Genomic DNA, 18355 nt, shown 5'->3' with positions numbered 1-18355 from the left:
GATAAAGAATTGTTTATGGTATTATCCCATGGTGTTAGACTTTTATTATTCACATCTACGTAATATTATTTCATCTAGAGTAACACCGGGGCCACCGAGTAGCGTGTCTTTGACTGTGTAACCTCTGCATTCGAAGTGACTCCTTAGAGAATCGACCGTTTTTTGTTCAACTGTTGGTGGTATAAGTATTATGGCGTAGCTGAAAAAAGTAATAATATCATAATTGATATTTCATATACAGGTTTTTGCATATTTTCTGCAAGATGTTTTATTAAAAACAAATATAATTTTAATTTGTAAAATTACGACTCAAAAGTCCTTTTAAATCTTAATTCAATAAAGTAATTTCATGCAAGATATTTATTACAAATTTTATATGAAAACACGGCTTTTTAAAAGAGTAAACTGCGGGGTTTGTTACTGACTCTTCAGAATCTACATTCCGAATCAGGAGTGGCTTTACTTTAACTATAATTAATAAAAGAACCATTCAAATTGATGACTAATTGTTTCTTATAAGTATATAGTCATAACTTACCCTCCACCCCCCGCGCCGGTAAGCTTGCAAGCGAGGTCGTACAACGCCGCTAACGATCTGATGTCCTCGAGCGCCGGATTCGAAACTCCCAAAGACGCCAGGAGACAGTGGTTCATATTCCACAAATCCTAGAACATTTAAACCAATTACCAAAAACGACTACATACTTTGAAATTCAGATTTTTTTTTGAGAATAAAGTTTCTTTAATCCCAAAATTTCGTAACAATTTTTTATTTAATTTTTAACCGACTACAAAAAAGAGGATGTTCTCAATTCGACTGTATTTTTATTTATGTGTGTTAACCTCATACCTCTTTTACTAGGTGTACTGATTTTGATGATTTCTTTTTTTATTAGAAAACTGGCGTTTATCGTGTGTCCCACGTGGTAGGGTCAGTAACGCGCTTGCGATGCCACAATAATTGGCACGTAATGGTATAGTAAACATAAAGACGAAAAATAACAAAACTTACCGATAATTGCTTGAAGAGTGCTTCAGAATTTTCACAATCGCTGGCAGATAACTTCTCCATGATCTGTGAACATTTTTTACTATCACATCTTTGTTGTACAAAAACACAGTAAGAAACTTGTTGTATTTTGGGTCCTTGACCCCGCACTAGATACGAATGAAATTTTAAGTTTTTAATGCTTCTAATATTTGACAGGCCCGTGGTTTTGTTGCAGACACCCAGGTTGAGAGAGTATTCCTGCTTCAAGGAGATTCGATTGTAAAGATGCAACTATTTATTTATTTTCACTGTCTACACTGCTTCAATAATAGCTTACGGAGATTTTGGCTAAATCTACCTAAAATTTCCTTATTAAAATATAAAATATCAATTATTATTGACTTTGATTCAGAGTTGGGGCAAAACCCCACTTTGCCCTACCGTGGTTGCGCCCATGGTTCTGAGTCTTGGTGTAATATTGTAATTGTATTATTGAACTGTACCTATATTTATTTAACAAAAAAAGTATACGTATATCAGTCGGCTCTTATTATCTACCTTTCTATGTGAAAACTTAATCTTTTTGGAACCGGAGCGCGTTTAAGTGCTTTATTTAGTTTCACCTTAAGTTTAATAGTAAACAAACCAGGGTCTTGAGCAAGGAACGGTTAAATTAACAATGTAAAAGTGTAGTGAAATAACTTTTTATCTAATCAAAAATTAAATGTCGCTTATTTACCTCATAAGCAGAAGTCGCGATGTGCCCACAAGCGTCCATAATACTATTAACAGCTAGCTTATTCTGCTCCCAAAGTGTAGCTACTTTGGCCACCAGAATTTTTGTCTGCCTGCTAACTCTTGTATCGACTAATAGTATTCTTAAATTGGTTTTGAATGATGACAGCTTTGGTTCCTCACCTTTCTTGAAGCCGACCAATGATCCATATGTGCATGTCGCATTATCTATACCTAGAAAGAGAAATATTTATAAATAAATACATGAGTATGATACTCCGACGCCCGTAGTTTGCGTGTTCCGAGTTGATATCCAGAAACACCCATAACATAAATTCCTAAAAATGTGTATGTGCGGCCTATACAAATATTCGGAATGGGAGGTGATCGAAGACTCGACCGGTAAAATTATATTCAGGGCCGGATTTAGAAGTATGGAGGACTCGGGGCAACAAAGGAGTAGACCCCTTGGCCCAATTTATTTTCCAAATAAAATGGACAACTTTTTAAATGCGAAAAAAAATATAAAAGGATAAGTTGTTTACAAGTGTTTACCAGTCTGCAGTTAATTTTTTTTCCCACAGTAGCTGTAGCCCTCCTCTAACTCTGGCCTTGGTTTATTTTTGTGGTTATTGTTTGTAGCAGGACATTCATTGCCACTACGCGCGATTAGTTAGACCATATTTGGGCATACACAAATATTTTTTCGTTTTTGTGGGTCCCATCACATAATAAAGAACAAGAGTAAAACTTCACCAACCTGAAGGTGTGCCATGCATGATCTTTTCACAGTTATACGCCCAAGCTGATATAAGCGCTTTATCATCGTCCTTAAACTGTCTGTCTTTATTCCCAGTCTTCAACTTCATGAGCTGTATCAAAGCAGCTGACAGACAAACAGCGAATGACGCTGAACTACCGGTCCCAGCGCCAACCGTTAAACTCGAATCGACGATTACATTGAAACTACGATTCAAAATATTTGTACCGCCGAAAATCCCAGAAAGGATGTACAGGAAACAACGGATCGCATTCGTTTGCACGCTGTTAAGTTTACCAAGTTTGGAAATTGCAATTTGGAAAAAATTATCTACTTTCCTCAGGTGATATTCGTGGTCTAGTGCTTTTGGTTCACGCCATGTTCGGCTATCAAATGGTTCGAACAAGTTCTTCCTGATTTCGTCTAGTGATAAGATGCATTTGAGATGCACGCACGGTAAATCAATATGTACTGATAAAACATTTGAAGATGGATTAGTTTCCTAAAAAAAAAGAACGTAAGATCGATTTCACACAAATCTTAACCAGTTTTTTTAACTACTAAAATATACTATAAAATCCACATTTCGACACCTCAAAGGAATATACATACCTATAGCGTATACAGACATTTTAGTTTATCATAATTTTTAATAAAACTTTGGTAACAACATATTGTTAAGACGAGTAAAAACAGTAATAAGATTTATTCTTAAAATCAGGATACATCTAAATGTTAGATGGCGTAGCATTCGTTGAAGGTATCGATTTGAATTTAAAATGTATAAGTTGTACTATAATTTAAGGAAAATTAGTTTATTTTTTTTTTACACACAAAATTTTAAAAATAACGGCGTAGAAAATAGAAGAAGCAAAGAGCGTTGTTAATGAAACTGTTAAATTAACTTGAAGATAAAACCTATATACTTATATTATTTAATATACAGTACCCGGGTGACCGAGCTAAGCTCGGTATTTTTAGTAAATCGTGTTTTTTGGAAATCATAAAGTATAAATACGAATTACATATTGATAAAATATGAATAATATTTTTCGATTTTACCGACATAATAATAAAAAATAAGAATAGTTTATTTAAATAAAAAATAACGAGTGCAATTAGAAAAAGAAAAAATAATTGACCAGGGACATGTGGATTTGAACCATGATCTTCTCGGTTGATCCCGAGCGGCCGCTTTCCCACCGAGCTATTTCAACTACATTGACTTATGCGAAATTTACCTTCGTATTCTAACGATATTTTTTTCGATTCCTAAAAACAGGGATAAAACGACATTTCCTGAAAATGAATCCTAGCTAGATAGATTTATCTCCCCCGAAACCCCCTAAATACTAAATTTTATGAAAATCGTTGGAGCCGTTTCCGAGATTCAGATTCTATATATATATATATATATATATATATATATATATATATATATATATATATATATATATATATATATATATATATATATATATATATATATACAAGAATTGCTCGTTTAATAGTATAAGATAAGATTTAAATGAAGCTAAGGAACAATTACACCAGAAGTTGACAAGTTTATCTTGCCCATAAGTTGCTTATATTAAATCTACAACTTTTGATATCACAGTTTAAAGTGTTAATAGAAAAATCTATTAAAAAGTAGTTTGATAGTAAAACAGAAAAAAATACAATACAATTCTGAATACAGTCTAAGATAACTAACTGTCTTAATATTTATGAGAACCCGAAACAGGCCCTAAATTTATAAAGATATAACTTACCTGTATAACCAACGAAGTCCTGAGACCAAGACTAGCAGCGATCGCGAACTTATCATACAACACTGAATGTTCTCCATGCAAGATAACTTTACCGGGCGCTGATACCCTTACTCCGTATAAAGAAATCATTTTTAAAGGATATCAATAAAACAAAAGAAGGCTAAATCATCAATATAATGTTACAATGTTATTCGTTTTGTGATTTCCACTGTTCGACAGTCAGCGTCTTCTGTGTGAACGCGTGTATTGTCTTTAACTCTTCTTGGAGTACTGAATTTACTAATCTGTGGACAGGATAATAACCAATACTAAGATCCAAAACATTTTTACTCATATTTCTGATAAAAAAAAAATTAAAAAAAAAATTAACTATAAAGACACTACTCCAGTCGGAGGCTTTCGATGGAACAGTTAACAAAAGTGTTGTCAAAGGCATTTGAATATGTATAATAGACCTGAATTGAAATAGCAGAATTATGATGAGTAAATAAAATCTTATTTTACTTGGATTCTTTATAGATTATTCTAAACTAATTTTTAATATGTTTTTATCTTTCTTTTAATGCATTAAAAGCATTTCTACAAATCTTTAAGAAAAATCTCTATACGAGTATAGTAAAAAGTTATTGCGGATTTTCAAGAAGTTCCCTCGATTTCTCTGGGATCTCATCATCAGATCCTGATTTCCTTATCATGGTACTAAACTAAGGATATCTTCTTTCCAACAAAAAAAGAATTATCAAAATCGGTACACCCAGTAAAAAGTTATTGCGGATTTTCAAGAATTTCCATCAAATTCTCTGGGATTCCATCATCAGATCCTGGTTTCCTTATCATGGTACTAAACTTGGGATATCTCCTTTCCAACAAAAAAAGAATTATCAACATCGGTACATCCAGTAGAAAGTTATGCGGTATAATACAACGTAGGTCGACGAAAAAAGCGTCAAGTAAAAACGCATTATTAGATATAACTCGAAAAGTAGTTGTTAGATCTCAAATAAATTTAAATGGGACCAATTGGCACACACCACCTTTCGATTAAAAGAAAATTTGTCGAAATCGCTCCACCCAGTATAAAGTTCTGATGTAACATACATAAAAAAAAATACAGTCGAATTGAGAACCTCCTCCTTTTTTGGAAGTCGGTTAAAAATGAAGTTCACGTGTTGTAAATTGGCGACAGGGGTCTCTAAATGGTTGTCGTTTCATCATGACTTCAAATGCCTTTTCCCGTCTGAAAAACGCAAAGATTAACCCGCAGATAGAAATAATAATAATAATAATAATTTGTCCGGAATGTACCATGACTCAGCCGCTAGAACGGATAGTACACCGATGCGAGTGCAATCAACGTATAATACACACAGCGATGTTGATAATATTGTTTAAGATAATTGTGTTTTGAATTAGAGGACAGGAAAGGAGAAGGACAGAATAAAATTAAAGAAAAATATATATGTAATATCTATGTGTATGTATATTTACGTTTTATATGTATATATTATGTATGTACACCTCCATGCCGTCTAATTCTTTGTCATGTCCTTTTCATGCTAGAGGTTGTCTGGAAGAGATCGCTCTTTTAGCGATAAGACCGCCTTTTGTACATGTCTATATTTTCTTTTTCGGTGTAAAATGTTTCCTCTGATAGTGTACAATAAAGAGTATTTGTATTGTATTGTATTGTAAAGAAGAAATTAAATTAATTACGAGTAAATTTCAAAATTTGAGAGAAAGTTTGGACTAAATAATTCGAAGATATTGTTAAGGGTACGGAACGTTAGAGAAAATGTTTATCTAAAATTTGTATTGAATTCAGTAAATTGAGTAGTTCTAGTAAAGCAATCGAATCTGAAAACAATAATTGGAAGCAACGGGTCCGTAAGTTATGTAGAGTTATATGGAATTCCCGAGAATAAAAATGAAAATGTAATTAATTGCTCTGTTTCATTTACTTAGTTTTTGCATTTACTGTATATATATTTTTTTAATTTATTGTGTTACTAAATTGTTTGTTTCCGAAATAAAATACCAAAATTATTGTACTTCATTGCTTTTGTAAATTTAATATAAAAAAATATAATATAGACAAATAACATATTAATAAAAAAAAATCTTAACTATCCACCACCAAAATAAAATTCCGTCAATCTTTCATATGACGTATGTCAATACGCAATTCATTTGACAAATACACCTATTTTAAAATTGACGTAATCAACTTCCAAAACACCTTTAAAAAAATCTAGACAACATTTTTAATCGAGGCAAAAAAAAACCTAATGATTACATGATAACCTTTTATTTTCAAAACAATTCTTTGTTGATTGATTGGTTTAATGGCTTTTAGTTGTGCCAGTGGAGCACGGTTGATTCCGCCAATGTCACGTAGAGTGGAGAACACAATTCTTTGTTGAACGTCATTTATTTGTGTCAATCTGACACATTATTATGCTAATGTCACAATGGAAAACTTTTTGACAAGCAATAATGTCAAACTAGTATAATATTTAGAAATTATTCCATCTTAATATTATGAGACATATTTGGCGCATTACAAGTCGTTAAAGTTTTAACCTTACACATAAAATACACAAAAAAATTATTCATAACCTTAAAATATCAAGCATTTTTAAAATAAATTTAATACGTAATTTCAACTTTTTAAATGACGATTCTTTGAATGTTTAATATTTGTTTTCTCTCGACTGCAAAGAAAATCTTTGCCACGTCCACGGTTATTTTGAGTTATTATATTTTTGAGATAAAGAATTGTTTATGGTATTATCCCATGGTGTTAGACTTTTATTATTCACATCTACGTAATATTATTTCATCTAGAGTAACACCGGGGCCACCGAGTAGCGTGTCTTTGACTGTGTAACCTCTGCATTCGAAGTGACTCCTTAGAGAATCGACCGTTTTTTGTTCAACTGTTGGTGGTATAAGTATTATGGCGTAGCTGAAAAAAGTAATAATATCATAATTGATATTTCATATACAGGTTTTTGCATATTTTCTGCAAGATGTTTTATTAAAAACAAATATAATTTTAATTTGTAAAATTACGACTCAAAAGTCCTTTTAAATCTTAATTCAATAAAGTAATTTCATGCAAGATATTTATTACAAATTTTATATGAAAACACGGCTTTTTAAAAGAGTAAACTGCGGGGTTTGTTACTGACTCTTCAGAATCTACATTCCGAATCAGGAGTGGCTTTACTTTAACTATAATTAATAAAAGAACCATTCAAATTGATGACTAATTGTTTCTTATAAGTATATAGTCATAACTTACCCTCCACCCCCCGCGCCGGTAAGCTTGCAAGCGAGGTCGTACAACGCCGCTAACGATCTGATGTCCTCGAGCGCCGGATTCGAAACTCCCAAAGACGCCAGGAGACAGTGGTTCATATTCCACAAATCCTAGAACATTTAAACCAATTACCAAAAACGACTACATACTTTGAAATTCAGATTTTTTTTTGAGAATAAAGTTTCTTTAATCCCAAAATTTCGTAACAATTTTTTATTTAATTTTTAACCGACTACAAAAAAGAGGATGTTCTCAATTCGACTGTATTTTTATTTATGTGTGTTAACCTCATACCTCTTTTACTAGGTGTACTGATTTTGATGATTTCTTTTTTTATTAGAAAACTGGCGTTTATCGTGTGTCCCACGTGGTAGGGTCAGTAACGCGCTTGCGATGCCACAATAATTGGCACGTAATGGTATAGTAAACATAAAGACGAAAAATAACAAAACTTACCGATAATTGCTTGAAGAGTGCTTCAGAATTTTCACAATCGCTGGCAGATAACTTCTCCATGATCTGTGAACATTTTTTACTATCACATCTTTGTTGTACAAAAACACAGTAAGAAACTTGTTGTATTTTGGGTCCTTGACCCCGCACTAGATACGAATGAAATTTGAAGTTTTTAATGCTTCTAATATTTGACAGGCCCGTGGTTTTGTTGCAGACACCCAGGTTGAGAGAGTATTCCTGCTTCAAGGAGATTCGATTGTAAAGATGCAACTATTTATTTATTTTCACTGTCTACACTGCTTCAATAATAGCTTACGGAGATTTTGGCTAAATCTACCTAAAATTTCCTTATTAAAATATAAAATATCAATTATTATTGACTTTGATTCAGAGTTGGGGCAAAACCCCACTTTGCCCTACCGTGGTTGCGCCCATGGTTCTGAGTCTTGGTGTAATATTGTAATTGTATTATTGAACTGTACCTATATTTATTTAACAAAAAAAGTATACGTATATCAGTCGGCTCTTATTATCTACCTTTCTATGTGAAAACTTAATCTTTTTGGAACCGGAGCGCGTTTAAGTGCTTTATTTAGTTTCACCTTAAGTTTAATAGTAAACAAACCAGGGTCTTGAGCAAGGAACGGTTAAATTAACAATGTAAAAGTGTAGTGAAATAACTTTTTATCTAATCAAAAATTAAATGTCGCTTATTTACCTCATAAGCAGAAGTCGCGATGTGCCCACAAGCGTCCATAATACTATTAACAGCTAGCTTATTCTGCTCCCAAAGTGTAGCTACTTTGGCCACCAGAATTTTTGTCTGCCTGCTAACTCTTGTATCGACTAATAGTATTCTTAAATTGGTTTTGAATGATGACAGCTTTGGTTCCTCACCTTTCTTGAAGCCGACCAATGATCCATATGTGCATGTCGCATTATCTATACCTAGAAAGAGAAATATTTATAAATAAATACATGAGTATGATACTCCGACGCCCGTAGTTTGCGTGTTCCGAGTTGATATCCAGAAACACCCATAACATAAATTCCTAAAAATGTGTATGTGCGGCCTATACAAATATTCGGAATGGGAGGTGATCGAAGACTCGACCGGTAAAATTATATTCAGGGCCGGATTTAGAAGTATGGAGGACTCGGGGCAACAAAGGAGTAGACCCCTTGGCCCAATTTATTTTCCAAATAAAATGGACAACTTTTTAAATGCGAAAAAAAATATAAAAGGATAAGTTGTTTACAAGTGTTTACCAGTCTGCAGTTAATTTTTTTTCCCACAGTAGCTGTAGCCCTCCTCTAACTCTGGCCTTGGTTTATTTTTGTGGTTATTGTTTGTAGCAGGACATTCATTGCCACTACGCGCGATTAGTTAGACCATATTTGGGCATACACAAATATTTTTTCGTTTTTGTGGGTCCCATCACATAATAAAGAACAAGAGTAAAACTTCACCAACCTGAAGGTGTGCCATGCATGATCTTTTCACAGTTATACGCCCAAGCTGATATAAGCGCTTTATCATCGTCCTTAAACTGTCTGTCTTTATTCCCAGTCTTCAACTTCATGAGCTGTATCAAAGCAGCTGACAGACAAACAGCGAATGACGCTGAACTACCGGTCCCAGCGCCAACCGTTAAACTCGAATCGACGATTACATTGAAACTACGATTCAAAATATTTGTACCGCCGAAAATCCCAGAAAGGATGTACAGGAAACAACGGATCGCATTCGTTTGCACGCTGTTAAGTTTACCAAGTTTGGAAATTGCAATTTGGAAAAAATTATCTACTTTCCTCAGGTGATATTCGTGGTCTAGTGCTTTTGGTTCACGCCATGTTCGGCTATCAAATGGTTCGAACAAGTTCTTCCTGATTTCGTCTAGTGATAAGATGCATTTGAGATGCACGCACGGTAAATCAATATGTACTGATAAAACATTTGAAGATGGATTAGTTTCCTAAAAAAAAAGAACGTAAGATCGATTTCACACAAATCTTAACCAGTTTTTTTAACTACTAAAATATACTATAAAATCCACATTTCGACACCTCAAAGGAATATACATACCTATAGCGTATACAGACATTTTAGTTTATCATAATTTTTAATAAAACTTTGGTAACAACATATTAAGTTAAGACGAGTAAAAACAGTAATAAGATTTATTCTTAAAATCAGGATACATCTAAATGTTAGATGGCGTAGCATTCGTTGAAGGTATCGATTTGAATTTAAAATGTATAAGTTGTACTATAATTTAAGGAAAATTAGTTTATTTTTTTTTTACACACAAAATTTTAAAAATAACGGCGTAGAAAATAGAAGAAGCAAAGAGCGTTGTTAATGAAACTGTTAAATTAACTTGAAGATAAAACCTATATACTTATATTATTTAATATACAGTACCCGGGTGACCGAGCTAAGCTCGGTATTTTTAGTAAATCGTGTTTTTTGGAAATCATAAAGTATAAATACGAATTACATATTGATAAAATATGAATAATATTTTTCGATTTTACCGACATAATAATAAAAAATAAGAATAGTTTATTTAAATAAAAAATAACGAGTGCAATTAGAAAAAGAAAAAATAATTGACCAGGGACATGTGGATTTGAACCATGATCTTCTCGGTTGATCCCGAGCGGCCGCTTTCCCACCGAGCTATTTCAACTACATTGACTTATGCGAAATTTACCTTCGTATTCTAACGATATTTTTTTCGATTCCTAAAAACAGGGATAAAACGACATTTCCTGAAAATGAATCCTAGCTAGATAGATTTATCTCCCCCGAAACCCCCTAAATACTAAATTTTATGAAAATCGTTGGAGCCGTTTCCGAGATTCAGATTCTATATATATATATATATATATATATATATATATATATATATATATATATATATATATATATATATATATACAAGAATTGCTCGTTTAATAGTATAAGATAAGATTTAAATGAAGCTAAGGAACAATTACACCAGAAGTTGACAAGTTTATCTTGCCCATAAGTTGCTTATATTAAATCTACAACTTTTGATATCACAGTTTAAAGTGTTAATAGAAAAATCTATTAAAAAGTAGTTTGATAGTAAAACAGAAAAAAATACAATACAATTCTGAATACAGTCTAAGATAACTAACTGTCTTAATATTTATGAGAACCCGAAACAGGCCCTAAATTTATAAAGATATAACTTACCTGTATAACCAACGAAGTCCTGAGACCAAGACTAGCAGCGATCGCGAACTTATCATACAACACTGAATGTTCTCCATGCAAGATAACTTTACCGGGCGCTGATACCCTTACTCCGTATAAAGAAATCATTTTTAAAGGATATCAATAAAACAAAAGAAGGCTAAATCATCAATATAATGTTACAATGTTATTCGTTTTGTGATTTCCACTGTTCGACAGTCAGCGTCTTCTGTGTGAACGCGTGTATTGTCTTTAACTCTTCTTGGAGTACTGAATTTACTAATCTGTGGACAGGATAATAACCAATACTAAGATCCAAAACATTTTTACTCATATTTCTGATAAAAAAAAAATTAAAAAAAAAATTAACTATAAAGACACTACTCCAGTCGGAGGCTTTCGATGGAACAGTTAACAAAAGTGTTGTCAAAGGCATTTGAATATGTATAATAGACCTGAATTGAAATAGCAGAATTATGATGAGTAAATAAAATCTTATTTTACTTGGATTCTTTATAGATTATTCTAAACTAATTTTTAATATGTTTTTATCTTTCTTTTAATGCATTAAAAGCATTTCTACAAATCTTTAAGAAAAATCTCTATACGAGTCTATCCACGGGAGTGAGTTATCGTTCTACGAAGTTAGGGTGGAATACCACCTTTTTTTTTTGTTTAATATGTTCTGTTCTCTGTTCTCTAAACTACTTCTGAAATTTCAGATTTTTATAGATATTTTACGGTTTAAATAAAAATTATTTAAAATGAACTGACTTACGTCTGTATAATTTGTCGACGTAATTCTAATGCCTTTTGTTGAAACAGATGGGAGATTAGTTAAGGAATACAGTTCGGGTTGAAGATCATACACATTCTATAGATTTATCAATGCAAGTCTTTGGTTGCTTAACGTATTTATTAGCTACCTTTAAATACTATTTACTTGAGATTCTATATATATTTGAAAGTAAACTCCTTTAAAAAGGTGTTTTTATAATTGGTTTAAAATAAATAAATTACCTCCAATGCTAAGTAGAATCATCTAAAAAAAAATCGGTTAAATTTAATTTTCAGATTCTCATTTCGACTGGATTTCTTTATGGAAGTATGGGTACCCATTTTTATTCTTCTTTTTTAAACGAAAGCTGGCGCTTATCGTGTGTCTCATTTAAATCTAGTCGACATCTGATTGAATATTTTGACGACTTAGTTGTAAAAAAAAAACAAAAAAAAAAAAACTATTTACTATAAGTATATACCGATATAGCTAAGGTTTAAATAATATTTATCTCTCATTAAAAACATACAGTCACATGAGAAATCAATAACATAGGTAATGTGCGTAAAATACAAAAAGTGTCCAGCAGTTCACAGATACACTGCGATTTGTTTTGTGTATTACATAGTCTGGCCATAAATACTGTTGCAATTAAAAATAAACAAAATATTATATTTGAATTTGGAATCTGTCATTTTTATATGATTGTTCATTGTGTTGTCTCATTTTCGCGCCAAAATATTAATTAAAAATATTTTGTGATATTAAAAGGAAGTGGGGTGATAAAAGAGAACCGAATCGCTGTGATTGCATTACACAAAGTAGGTATGGAGCTAAATACAATTTTTAAAACTCTCCATACGCTTGGTATTAGTCAAATGTTTGTGTACCGGGCTATTGATAGGTACTGTGAAACCTCCTCTGTTTGTGACAGAAAAAGATCTGGCCGTCCACGTGTTTTCGTACGAAAAAGGAGATCAAAGCAGTAAGGGAAAGAATCCGAAGAAATCCTGTCCGAAAGACAAAGATTTTTATCTTGGGAGATGAAGGTAGCACCTATTGGTCACCACTGGTCATTTCTTAACTGATAATTAAAAAAAGTATAGGATGGTGAAATCAAAAAAACTACTTAAGCGGTACGCAAAGGAAGGTCAGAGAAAAATTTTGTTTACGGATGAGAATTTATTACAATTATTGAGCAACATTTTAACAAACAAAATGGCCGTATTTATGCTCAAAGTTCTAAGAAAGCTTCTAAATTAGTCAACAGAGTACAACGTGGGCACTATCTGACTTCAGTGATGGTTTGTTGTGGTGTTAGCTTTGAAGGAGTGACTGAGCCATATTTTTGTAAAAAAGTGTATCAAGATACCATACTTGAGAAGGTAATTAAGCCCCTTAACGACACCACGTTCAATAACCAAAAATGAACTTTTAGCAAGACTCGGCGAAGGGTCATAAAGCTCGATCCAAACAATCTTGGTTGTAAACCAACATTCCGGACTTCATGAGAGCTGAAGACTGGCCGTCATCTAGTCCCGATCTTATTCAGCTGGATTATGATTTATGGTCAGTTTTAGAGACTATGGCTTGCTCTAAGTGCCATGATAATTTGAAGTCCCTAAAAAAAATCCCTACGATTGGCAGTGAAGAATTTTCCCATGAAAAAAATGCGTGCTTCTATTGACAACTGGCCTCAACGTTTAAAGGACTGTATTGCAGCCAATGGCGACCACTTCGAATAAGCTTTATATATTTTTAATGGTTTTATATTTGTATTGAACTGACACACTGTAATAGTAATAAATGTTAAGTGCAACAGAATAATGGTTTTTTTCTTTGTAACAATATTTTGTTTATTTTTAACTAGCTGTGCCCGCGACTTCGTTCGCGTGGAATTTAACAAAAAAGTTATAGTTCAGTTCGCAGAGTTTTAAATAAATAAATTTCTAAAATAAAAGTAGCCTAAGTTACTCCTTACTTCATCAGCAATCTGCTAGTGAAGTCCCATCAAAATCGGTCCATCCGTTTCAGAGATTGGCCAAAATAAACAGAAAGACAGGAAAACAAAAATTGTAAAAATGTTATTTTGGTAGGTAAAGCTTTAGATTAGGTAAAACCGAATTTCGGGACCGTGGGGGGAAGGGGGGGAGAGGGTGGGGAACGCTACCCCTGGTACCACTGTCACACCTCAGAACCCCATGGTTATGGAGATATCCATGTTTAGTTTTGAGGTTAGTCCCTCCGCGCCTCCGCGGCACAAAAAAAAAAACACTCTAGGGGTAGGACAGACGAAGACCACGTGGACAGTGGGGTGCTCCGATTAGGTTTTGGGTATTTTTCGAATTTCTAAACCTATATTCTAGCACGCAATGTTACTAATTTTATTAGAATATTATGTCTGACGCGTTATTTTGTTTAAAAGTGTCGATTTGTCACACAATGCGAACAGTACGAGCTCAAAGGTATTATAATAGCTTTAAATTCTTCTTCTAACCTCAAAACTTTAACCATGGATATCTCCATAACCATGGGGTTTTGAGGTGTGACAGTGTTACCTTGTATAGATTCCCCTACACCCTCCACCCTCCACACCCAAAAACCCCATAATTCGGTTTTTCTAATTCGGTTTTACCTAATCTAGATCTTAGCCTTTTGGTATACGTACCGCGTATACATCCATATGCAATTAGTAAAAAGCGGAAATTTTAATGTTACAAACAGAGACTCCAATTTTATTTATTTTGGGTGAGTCTCTAGACAATCGGGCGTCTATGTCGGATGGTTGGACTGGTACCGTACCAGAGGGTAACCCACTCCCCTTCTCCCCCCAAAACCCCACAAATCGACGCCCGATTGTCTAAAGCCTAACCTTTATTTGTATAGATTAAAACAGTATTTATGGCCAGACTACGTACAGACGCCAATTTGCAACAATAGCGTCTACAACGACACTGAAATATATCGGTGGTTTCAAAATAAAAACCGTGGTAATTATATTATGACCGTGAAAGTTCAAAAATTTATATTAAATACAGATATACAAATCGATCTAACCTGTGTCTAGCCAAGAGCGGTTTCCCCTGGAACTTGTCAGAGACTATGAGCGCAGCGAACTTGCCCCCACAACCGTCACTCTGATCCACGACTTCCTGCAAACAATACAATCATAACACTTTAAAAGATTTAATTTTAACTAGCTGCCCGGACAGACTTCGTTCTATCAAAAGTTGATAATAAAAATTATTATTTTTTAGTATTAAATCATTCCGTGGGTTTTAAGAATCATACAAAAAAAAAAAAAATTATTATTTTCTTACACAACCATTTAATTCTTGAAAATAAAATTTTCTTCTTCTATTCCCTAATTCAAATGAGATTGTCAGTCTTGCATCTGAATTCTTTATCTACTTACTTAACAATACATAATGTGTAGGTATGTAATGATTTTATTTACTTTAATTTTTGACCAGTCTCATTAAAATTTTCAAGTTAATATATAATGCAACTGCTTAAATTTTTAATTTTGTCTCAATATATATAATAATCACATACCATCTTATAGTTTTATTGTCTACCTAATCTTTTTGTTAATATTTCATGTATTATCTTGAATTCGGTATAGTTATAGAATTATTACGCTTTGGCGCAACGGTCACAGCACTAGTTTGTGGCTGTTGTGGGTTCGATCCCCGCACATGACAAATATTTGTATTGGCAATACAGATGTTTGCCTTGGTCTCCCCACCGTTCCTCAGAGAGCACGTTAAGCAGTCGGTCCCGGTTGTTATCATGTTCACATGATAGCGATCTTTATTCATAGTAGGGAATATATCCGCCAACCCGCATTGGAGCAGCGTGGTGGATTAAGCTCTGATCTTTCTCCTACATGGGGAAAGAGGCTTATGCCCAGTAGTGGGATATTACAGGCTGAAGTGATTCTTGTCACGAAAAATGGTATATCTCTTTCAAATATTGTAAGTTTGTAGTTTTCAAATATTGTAAGATTTAGTTTTAGTTACAAAACTTAGACAAATTTAGCTTTACAAGGCTTTTAGCGAATAAGTAAAGAAATATAAATAAAATAAAGTTTTTTAGATATGCAGAAAAACGTTGGAAAAAGAAAAATACCTTAATAGCTTCATTTTTTATTTGGAATGTTCAACACAACAATTAGACATAATTAATTATTCTTTACTTTTCTTTTTATCGGTAAGCAGGTTGGTAATAACATCTGTTGATGTGTGAAATAGACTAGAAAGAATATAAAATGCACACACGAATACATAGATATTAATAAAGGAAATATATCTGGGTATCTGGCTGGCGGTTCAACAAATAAAGTTCCAAACCCGAGCCAAAACATTCCCTGTAGCGAGAAGAAAAAGTTTGTGCTGAGAAGTTTCAATACCACAGAATTATAATTGGCTGCCGGATTTGCAGCTTTGTAGACAGTGTTGGCATTTAAAAAAGATAATATACCAGCTTTTTTGTCTGCTAATTTTAAAGTAATGCTAAAAAAACTAACATATATCAAACTCGTACAAAGAAACGGTATTAGTAAGCCATCTTTTAGTAACAAAGGGAGCATACTAAACGTTGACACTAGTAAGAACCAGAAGCACATAAACGGATCCTCCGGCAAATGCATCACGACGGGAACAGCCACGAGCAAAATTGACTTCTCGTGAACTTGATATGAGAAGAGGAAAAATGCCAATGATACATTTATTAAACACAATACAAATTTCTTTCTATTAATTCTACAGAATAGATCTATGCAAGCTGGCATCGCTGACATGATCGTACACAAAATACACATTCTTATCATTTCTTCATTATTATAAACATATTTTAATTTTACAAATACATTAGCCGAACACCACACATTCGATACTTTGTCTTCAAACACACCTCTTTTAACAGGAAATAATCTATACAAAACTGCAAAAATGTCATCCCATGTCCTAACCAATGGAAACCATACAATAATAAATGTTGCTATTACTGCTATAGCCAGTTTATTAAATCTATGTATTATGTGAGAGTATCTAGATTTGTATGGTATGCACATGAAACACTTTCTCAATAAATACACAAAGAATGGTAGCGCATGGTATAGTTCCATTTGTTTATAATTAAGAGCTAAAACAAAAAATATAGTGGCTAAAGTATCATTTTCTATGGCGATAATAAAGAAAGAAGCCCACAAAAATAATCCTAATGAAACACAATTGTACTGAAAATGTCCATGATCAATAAGTATCAAGCCTGGATACAGTAAAAATAGAATTGTAGCTATATCTGTGCGTTTAAATACATTTGTATGATGTTTGCCTATGATGCGCTCTGCGTCTATACATATACATAAAGCTGCTGTGACATAGAAATATATATCACTTAAAAAAACAGTCCATCTCATGAAAGTTTTGTGTGAATCACTTTCATAGCCTCTGGATGCGAACAGCCGTACTGATTCAGGGTCGAGCCATTCCGCTACAAGGCCCATAAGAAAGCTGTGATACGCCGTCAGAGGCGGATAGTCTATACCCCAGTACTGAAGATCGTTTTGCGTGGTGTTCCTATACCAATGTGATACTTTAGTCTGCACTGTTATCTCTTGCCAGTGTCTCTGAGCCTCGTAATCTCCGTACATTGGCGGTTTCTTGTAACCGGAATACGGATAAGCCGCAACGCACCATCGTAAAAGTAAAGCGAAAAATAACCCTGGAAGTAAGGCGTCTTTCGTAACGGTAAACTTATCCGGATCCGCTCTCTTTGCCATAGTATCGAAATTAGCGCACTTTATACTATTTTGAAAACGAGTTCATTCATATTTAAAATATATAGGTAATACTTCCATTAACGCATACGTGTAGACATTTAAAATGTTTGACAGATCATACTTACGACATGAACGGCTTCTAATTCCTTGGTTAGTTTTTCTTTAAGATAGTCCTCTGTGTAGACCATATTCGTCACGATAACTGTTAATTATTGATATTTCGTTAAAACGACAAGCGAAGTGAAAGTTATTATTTCTTCTTCGAATTATAATAGGTTATTTTATATTTTTTTCTGTCACACGAAAATGACTAAGGAAGAACAACTGAAATCTTAAGCTTACCTCAAAAAATAAAGTTTTTATTTAACTGTTTTAACATTCTAAGATTCTAACCAAAATGCATTTCATTATTTGTAAGTTAAAAAAATTGAAGAAAACATTTTTTTCCAAACATACACAATCCGAGTTTATGTGTAGTGTAGGGTCACTATAACTTATTGTCTATTTTTGAAATTGGACATACATGTAAA

The 18355-nt window shown here is 33.2% G+C and overlaps 4 protein-coding genes across 4 annotated transcripts; all 4 read right to left on the bottom strand.

The window, feature by feature from the left end:
• Positions 1-4401, bottom strand: LOC123663296 (mevalonate kinase-like). Its single transcript, XM_045597984.1, has 6 exons — positions 4259-4401; positions 2487-2988; positions 1731-1960; positions 1013-1075; positions 539-666; positions 1-199 (listed from the first exon to the last, which is right to left on the bottom strand). The coding sequence occupies exons 1-6, from the start codon at positions 4385-4387 to the stop codon at positions 46-48; spliced, it is 1206 nt and encodes a 401-aa protein (XP_045453940.1). The 5' UTR covers positions 4388-4401; the 3' UTR covers positions 1-45.
• Positions 4402-7024: 2623 nt separating this feature from the next.
• Positions 7025-11405, bottom strand: LOC123663419 (mevalonate kinase-like). Its single transcript, XM_045598103.1, has 6 exons — positions 11263-11405; positions 9511-10012; positions 8755-8984; positions 8037-8099; positions 7563-7690; positions 7025-7223 (listed from the first exon to the last, which is right to left on the bottom strand). Exons 1-6 carry the CDS (start codon positions 11389-11391, stop codon positions 7070-7072), a joined length of 1206 nt encoding a protein of 401 aa, XP_045454059.1. The 5' UTR covers positions 11392-11405; the 3' UTR covers positions 7025-7069.
• A 16-nt stretch (positions 11406-11421) lies between these two features.
• Positions 11422-18182, bottom strand: LOC123663420 (bolA-like protein 2). The gene is made up of 3 exons (XM_045598104.1): positions 17951-18182; positions 15098-15192; positions 11422-11546 (listed from the first exon to the last, which is right to left on the bottom strand). Exons 1-3 carry the CDS (start codon positions 18011-18013, stop codon positions 11450-11452), a joined length of 255 nt encoding a protein of 84 aa, XP_045454060.1. The 5' UTR covers positions 18014-18182; the 3' UTR covers positions 11422-11449.
• LOC123663417 (dolichyl pyrophosphate Man9GlcNAc2 alpha-1,3-glucosyltransferase) lies at positions 16176-17917 on the bottom strand. The gene has a single exon (XM_045598102.1). The coding sequence runs from the start codon at positions 17823-17825 to the stop codon at positions 16224-16226; it is 1602 nt and encodes a 533-aa protein (XP_045454058.1). The 5' UTR covers positions 17826-17917; the 3' UTR covers positions 16176-16223.
• Positions 18183-18355: the final 173 nt, after the last annotated feature.

Source organism: Melitaea cinxia, chromosome 20 (genome assembly GCF_905220565.1).
Source record: "Melitaea cinxia chromosome 20, ilMelCinx1.1, whole genome shotgun sequence".
NCBI classification, from domain to species: Eukaryota; Metazoa; Arthropoda; class Insecta; order Lepidoptera; family Nymphalidae; genus Melitaea; species Melitaea cinxia.
The sequence above is the reverse complement of the archived record's forward strand: the minus strand, read 5'-3'. Positions and strand labels throughout refer to the sequence as shown.

Bases quoted from the DNA above. Each gene is read 5' to 3' on its own strand.
- LOC123663296 (XM_045597984.1), bottom strand. From the start codon at position 4,387: ATGATTTCTTTATACGGAGTAAGGGTATCAGCGCCCGGTAAAGTTATC. The intron at 1,076-1,730 runs GTAAATAAGCGA...AAATGTTCACAG, and splicing joins TCGCGACTTCTGCTTATGAG to ATCATGGAGAAGTTATCTGC. The intron at 200-538 runs GTAAGTTATGAC...TACTTTTTTCAG, and splicing joins ACCGGCGCGGGGGGTGGAGG to CTACGCCATAATACTTATAC.
- LOC123663419 (XM_045598103.1), bottom strand. From the start codon at position 11,391: ATGATTTCTTTATACGGAGTAAGGGTATCAGCGCCCGGTAAAGTTATC. The intron at 7,691-8,036 runs GTAAGTTTTGTT...TAAATGTTCTAG, and splicing joins CACTCTTCAAGCAATTATCG to GATTTGTGGAATATGAACCA. The intron at 7,224-7,562 runs GTAAGTTATGAC...TACTTTTTTCAG, and splicing joins ACCGGCGCGGGGGGTGGAGG to CTACGCCATAATACTTATAC.
- LOC123663417 (XM_045598102.1), bottom strand. From the start codon at position 17,825: ATGGCAAAGAGAGCGGATCCGGATAAGTTTACCGTTACGAAAGACGCC.
- LOC123663420 (XM_045598104.1), bottom strand. From the start codon at position 18,013: ATGGTCTACACAGAGGACTATCTTAAAGAAAAACTAACCAAGGAATTA. The intron at 15,193-17,950 runs GTAAGTATGATC...TATTGTTTGCAG, and splicing joins AATTAGAAGCCGTTCATGTC to GAAGTCGTGGATCAGAGTGA. The intron at 11,547-15,097 runs GTTAGATCGATT...TCCTGTCCACAG, and splicing joins CCGCTCTTGGCTAGACACAG to ATTAGTAAATTCAGTACTCC.